Consider the following 6682-nt stretch of genomic DNA (forward strand, 5'->3'; position numbering starts at 1 on the left):
CTATATGTAATGTGTGTAACAATGATTTTGAATCTGTCAACCACCTCTTCTTCATATGCAGAGCTGGCTGTTTGGGACGTGTGGTGCATGTGTTTAGCTGACTGGGTTTAGGGTACAGAAGGCTGTCAAGACAAGTGCTCTTTCCAGTCTTTGACTCTCATCTGTTTGTATATGGACTTCCTTTATTTATGAATGAAGTCTTAACTTTCAAAAAAAAAATGTTATGCTATCAGTTTAGAAAAATATAATAGTAAACTTGCCTGGAAATACTTGGGCAGTGCCTTGGATTTTGAATCCTTCTTATAGTGTCTCTTGGGATCAATGGCACCCCTCAACTGTACCATATACAAACACAAGCAGTCAAAGGCAGGAATTTGGTTCCATTGGAAAGACGTAAAACATTTAGAACCCTTAAAACAATAGTCCCCCAGGGAAAACATTTTAGTGACATCAAATGCAAACTAAACATCAATTCAATTATCTTGAGTGGCTGATTCATTTCAAACATAAAATTTATGGCATGACAACCATCCAATATGATACAACATCGTATAAAATGGCAACTTCTCAAAGAGATACAATTGACAAATACATAAATAAGCATAGAACGAGATGGCGAGAAAGAACCAAGTTAGCACCAGGAAACGAAATTAAAGAAAAAAAGGAATAGCACAGAGCGGAGCACCTTGAGTAATTGAAGATCTTTCTTCAACTCAGGAGTGAGAGTAGGGGCAGGCATATCAAACCTGCCGAAGTAATAATTGTGATATGTGCGAGGAACCCAAGAACGATAAGGATGGAAAAAAAAGGAAAGGAAAAACAGCAAAGAAGAAAACTTGAAGAATACCAGGCAGTGCCAGTAGTATCTTTGACTTTCTTCCTGAGCAGTTTGTTAAGCTTCGAAGGATCACTAGGCGGCAGAAAGAGGCCATCAACGAGGTCTTGATTGGGTTTCCAAAGGGCAGAGCTTTGGGGCTTATTCTGGGATTTAGAATCAGACCCAGACGTGGTTTTAGATTGGCAAGAAAAACCAGGGAGTTTGGGCTCCCATGTCAGACCGATCACCGCCTTGCTTTCTAGCATTTGTTGGTATCAGAGAAAGCAAATCGATTAACGAATTGAAAGAAAGAGAAACAGCGGAGAGCTGTATAAGGAAACAGAGGGAGACACGAAAGAAGTATCCTTCCTGGGTGGCGGCTAGGTTTCGGTCTGTCTTTCGAAGTGGGAAGAGAACAAAACAGGAGCAGCTCTTGTTTTAACCGGCACTTAAGCATTGTCGCTTGGTACGGAACTTTAAAATTTAAATGCATACTACTAAAAAAATAAATAAATAAAGGAATATTTATTTAAGTAATAGTATTTTTTAAAAAAACTTAATAATAATAATCTGATTTACGTTTTGGTTCAACTCCTCTGTTTCTGAGTGCTAACATAATGAGGTAAAACCAAAAACGTTTTGATTTTTATCTTCAACCTTAATCTCATCTGCCACTGCCAGTGCCACCCACCATAAACAATGAACATATACTAGTAGTTATAGTACTAGTATCATGATACAGTTTCAAGTTCAACAAACCTTAAAACTCCTGGCAAAGGAAAAACGCCTGGCGCAGTTGCATTACACAAAAATCATAACGATTGCCAGCACTACTAGTTAACAACCATGAATATATGTATTTCAGTACATTGGTTTTGGTTGAGATAACATACAACATTTGTTAGCTACAAAATTTTACGTTTAATTGACACACACGAACACAACAACTACATAGTTTGATGTAATTGCCTGGTAAATTTACCACGGAGGATACAATTCCTGCAAAACATCTATTTGCCCTCTTCTCTACACTTTGATTACTTTGTGTTCATCGACTTCAACCATAAGAATTTCAAACTAATCGCTCACATCATCATTGTAATAATTGAGATCACCATCATCTTCATCGTCAGTGACAGGATCAATATCCAAAGATTGAGATTCCACATCAGCCAAGCTCAAGCGCTCCATGGATCCCTTTCGAGCCCCTTGAGTTCCACCTTCATAATCAACTCTATCATTCTCATTATCGTCTTCATATGCCATTCCATTTTCACCATACCTGATTTCCTGTGAAGACAAAAAGTAAAATGGAACTAGGGGCTTTCATCAAATTTCCAATTTGTAAGTCCAATTCAAGGCAAGTATACTATAGAACACTTGGAATTTAGGGAAGTGAGTAGCAACTTAAAGTTACAGAGCAGATAAACCATTAAGGGAGACTCAGTGTAAGCAAATGAAACTGTCATAAATTTAGATGTGGGCAATCGGCTTTAACTTCATTTTGCCAATTGTGTGAGAGCTTTCACCCATGAGGATTAATTTTTAGACCAAAAACTAAGAGGTTGGCGAAGGGTATCTACTTTTAAACCAATCATGCTGCCAACTGGGATGAAAAGATAATATAAAATAACAAGAAGGTTAACCACAACTTTATTCTTCTAGAGCCCATTTATCAACTATTTGGCATGGTGCATCCTGGTTCAAAACTACCTTAGCTATCTCAATCAAAACTTTTAATGTAATTTGTAAGTCACACATCACTGACCACCTGACAAGTAAGAAGAGAATGTGGAAAAGAATGATACCTCATCCTCTTGCCAGGATCTCTTCTCTGCCTCAGCAATCCAGTCCTGAAGTAGATGCTCTGCCAAAGTATTGTCAAGGGAGACTGAGTTGTTGGACCTTTTCTTTAATTGGTTCTCTCTGAGTCTCAAGTTGTAATGAACATAGGTAAGGTCATTCAGTCTTTTCTGAGCTAAACGACTATATCTTAGGGTATGGATCTGATCATATATGCTCCACTTATGCTCGCACCCGGAAGATGAGCATGTCTGACTTAATATATGCACCGCTATGCGTTGCAGCTCTAAGCAACTTATCCCATGTTGTTGCCACCATGCAGCTAAGGGAAACAGAAATGGTTAGTAGAATATTACAACTGTCAAAAGTAACACATTAGCATAATGTATGTGCATGTAGATTTCCATTTCAAAATTTTCATTCAAACAACATAGCAGCCCAAGTCCATTACCTGGATCAAGCTCTGTTCTAGTACTAATTGCCAGTTCGGTCCCAAAATCAGCTTTTGCAGAATTGAAATCAGATATCTAAGATGTTACAAGAAGAATCTATCAAGACATTAAAATACTTGGAAAACTGCAGAAGATGAAACCGGTACAATGCAGCTACAGCAATACCTGCATGGAAGCAGAAATCCTCCTTGCATTGTCTGGCTCCAGCCGAGCAATGGATTCATTCAGTCCACGCACCATTTCTGCATGCTACATTTGTAAAAAGTAAAAGGTTTGTATTAAAAGAAGGGCAAAAATGCTCCTGTAATAGGTAGACCATGGAGGACATGAAAAGAAACTGTAGAAAGGACCTCATCTTTACTAAGCTAAAGATATGACCTAAAATGGTGCAAAGTATGCTATATGATTCATATAGCCGATCCCACATAGTGGGAAAAGGCTTAATTTGTTGTTCTTGTTGTAAATGAGAAACTACTTCCAATCTATAATTAGCCAAAGAATCACAAAAATCATGTAACTGTTTAACCTACTGTTACAAAATCAGGGCGATATCTGCATGATGGATTCAAGAAATAAGCTGCTGTATGTAAAGGGTGGTGGAATAGTAAGCTCCAATGATTCTCTATCACGCTCCAGAATGGTCCATATTTACGTGCATCATTGTCATGGAAGGCTTTGATAGCAAGCTTTGCCCTATACATGTCATTATATACAAAGGGCATTGACAGACCTTGATCATTATAAACCTTTTGAAGCACCTGCATTACCGGGTTCACTGATTTGCAAACATACTGCACCTTCTTCCAGAATGTCACATTTACTATGATCTTTTCCATTTCTTTTCCCTCATCTGATTTGGAGAACTGACAAGAAATCCATTTGTTTGACTGGAACATTCTTTTAAGGTTTGTCCTGTGATCAAGCAAGTTCTGCAGAGTTGCAAAGCTGGAAGCAAACTGGGTAAGAGATGGCATGAGAAGTTCCTGCTCTTGGGTAAATTCTTTCTTCATAAGATTCAACAGCCAAACATTGTTATAAATGAACTTTGTAACTTTTTGGCCTTTCTCAATGCACTCCCACACACATTTTAACTTTAGAAAATCTTCAAGCATTCGATCTATACAATAGATCGCACATGGGGTCCAGAACAAATTCCTCCTCTTCTCTTCAAGCATCTTGCCAGCAGCCTTATATGTGGGAGTGTTCTCAGTGATTACCTACAACAAGAGAGGGAGGAAATAAAATTTGCCATGGCCACATCACAATTCAGGTTGAGAAATTATTAAAGAATTAAAGAAAAGACCTTAATACCTGCACTACATTTTCCTCTCCCACTTCCTCTACCACTTTGTCCAGCAATTTAAACAAATTTAAAGCATCTTCTAAGATGTAAGTGACATCAACTGAAGAAACAAAGTAGATACCATAGGGACAAGAAGCCAAAAAGTTAACAAATGTCCTACCCTCTGTATCTACCCAACTGTCAGCCATTACAGAACAACCAGTGATTGCCCAGGAAGCTTTATATTCAACAAGGTAGTTTTTTATTGTTTTAATTTCCTCCTGCAAAAAGTAACCTGATATCAGTTGGCTTGAGGGGCCTGCCAAACCATGTCCATATTGACCAACCAACTCCAGCATCTTATGGAAGTATGGGGAGTTTGCTGCTTGCAAAGGAACTCCTGCATGGTAAAAGAATTTGCATATTGCAGAATAAACTTCCTGGCTAGATTTCTTACCAAACCCTATTTTCTCCTTCACTTTTTTGCAAGAAAGTGCAGTCTCACTCACTCCTTTTAGAAAAACAGAACCCAATCGTGATTTTTTCTGTAATGGTTCAGAACAACTAGAAGAAGATAGCTCTCTGAAAGTCTTTCTCAAATCTTTACCCAACCCATGATCACCAATTTTCAGCTTTTCCTTACTCTTCTGATGCAGAATATGATCTTCTTCCTCTTGCTCTTCATCTTCATCATTTGGTCCCACATCAAAAGTAGGTATCTCCTTTTCATAAGGTTGTTTGTGTCTCTTCCCAGTACGATGCCATTTCATGTTCTCTTTTATTTTAAGATAGACTTCCTCAGGAGCATTTTTACAAGGTGCAACTTCTCCAGGAATTCTAGCTAGATGTTGTTTAAACCGATTAATACCTCCACTAACTATTTTCTCACAGTAATTACACTTTACTTTTTTCTTCCTCTCATCCTGAGGAACACCATGTTCCCATCCAGGATCAACATATCCTAACGACCGTAGAGGGGTCAAGTTTAAACCCGGGTTTCTATTTTCCATGAATAGCTTTCCTTTGCTTCTATAACTGATTCGCTCTTCCTCCTCTTCAATTACATTAGAGTGGAAGTTGAAATAAACATGTCCACCAGTGTTAGATTGCCTTGATTTCTTATTGGAACGACATCCTTCCAAATTTCCTTTCATTCTGAGAAACACTTCTTCTGGAGCCTTATCACAATATGTTACTTCCCCAGAAACTCTGGCTAAATGTTGCTTTAGCCTGTATATCCCACCACTAACTACTTTCCCACAGTAATTGCATTTAACCTTCTTCTTCTTCTCATCCTGAGGAACACCATGTTCCCATCCAGGATCAGCAAACACAGAGGAGCGAGCTGGAGCCATCAACTTGACCATTCAGGAACCTATACCATAACAAAATTGACGTTCACCTAATTCAGCCTTGTGCATGACAAGCACAATGAGATTATGGTAATCCAAAACGAAATAAGCAACAAACATAGAGTGCTGTGGCAGACACCCAAAGACTCCTAAACAAGCAGAAAATGCATTTAAATATAATTAGTTATGGGGTCGAAATTCGTAGAATTGAGGAATGGCAAGACAAGGAAAGATTATTGAGAGTCAGTTTGTTTCAATATGCACCTAAACCTAAAGGAGGCTATGATAGCTAAAGTGTGGTTGTTTTGATGCATAGAGGCATTAAATATTGCAGAGAAGAAGTATTACTAGCATTGTGCTTTCAGTTTCACTTTGTTACTCAAGAATTGAAGCTAATAACAATATACCCTTTCCAGCTTTGAAGAAAACATAAAAGAAAAGGAAAAAAATTACCCAAAAACGAATTTAAAACAGCTAATAGATTGCAAGTTAAAGCAATCTGCTGTCTGCATATCAACTACATACACCCCGACACCCTGAAAAGAGAAATTATTCCATCCAAACCCGATTGAAGGAAAAGGAAATAGTATAAAAAATAGACAGAAATGGAAATCAAATGGCCGATAGGATTAGGATTTGCATTTGGGGCACCTCTTACCTCAATCAGAAACCAAAATGCTGTCAAATGGTATGGGTTATTAATTTCAACACAATTACATATTTTGCGAAAATTTGGAGGCAAAAGAAGCTAAAACACATGGAAAGATGAGCACGGAAGGGACGCAGGAGGTGAGAATTGGATGGGCGATTGGGGAATGGTGAGTCACGAGTGGGAAAGGCTGGGTCATGGCTCAATGTTTTGACTCGACTCGCCCGTTTTTAATACTAGAAAACAAAACTCTCTCTCTCTCTTTTCTTTTTTAATTTCCGGTGGTTATTTTGAACTTTTTCTAGGCAAATAAAAATTAAGAATAAT

General features: G+C 38.1%; 2 protein-coding genes across 3 annotated transcripts; both read right to left on the reverse strand.

Moving 5' to 3' along the window:
- Positions 1-34: 34 nt before the first annotated feature.
- On the reverse strand, positions 35-1267 carry LOC110421712 (Fcf2 pre-rRNA processing protein). Its single transcript, XM_021435368.2, has 3 exons — positions 848-1267; positions 686-746; positions 35-335 (listed from the first exon to the last, which is right to left on the reverse strand). The coding sequence occupies exons 1-3, from the start codon at positions 1081-1083 to the stop codon at positions 222-224; spliced, it is 411 nt and encodes a 136-aa protein (XP_021291043.1). The 5' UTR covers positions 1084-1267; the 3' UTR covers positions 35-221.
- Positions 1268-1592: 325 nt separating this feature from the next.
- Positions 1593-6641, reverse strand: LOC110421715 (hAT dimerization domain-containing protein). Of its 2 annotated transcripts, none has more exons than XM_021435371.2 (7): positions 6365-6641; positions 4384-5729; positions 3603-4289; positions 3238-3321; positions 3072-3147; positions 2626-2942; positions 1593-2107 (listed from the first exon to the last, which is right to left on the reverse strand). In XM_021435371.2, exons 2-7 carry the CDS (start codon positions 5719-5721, stop codon positions 1895-1897), a joined length of 2715 nt encoding a protein of 904 aa, XP_021291046.1. In that variant the 5' UTR covers positions 5722-5729; positions 6365-6641; the 3' UTR covers positions 1593-1894. The 2 variants fall into 2 exon arrangements, with proteins under 2 accessions (XP_021291046.1, XP_021291047.1); XM_021435372.2 differs by having other exon boundaries at positions 4384-5855.
- Positions 6642-6682: the final 41 nt, after the last annotated feature.

This window comes from Theobroma umbraticum, unplaced genomic scaffold (genome assembly GCF_002168275.2).
Source record: "Theobroma umbraticum cultivar Fairchild unplaced genomic scaffold, ASM216827v3 scaffold_130.0, whole genome shotgun sequence".
Lineage (NCBI taxonomy): Eukaryota > Viridiplantae > Streptophyta > Magnoliopsida > Malvales > Malvaceae > Theobroma > Theobroma umbraticum.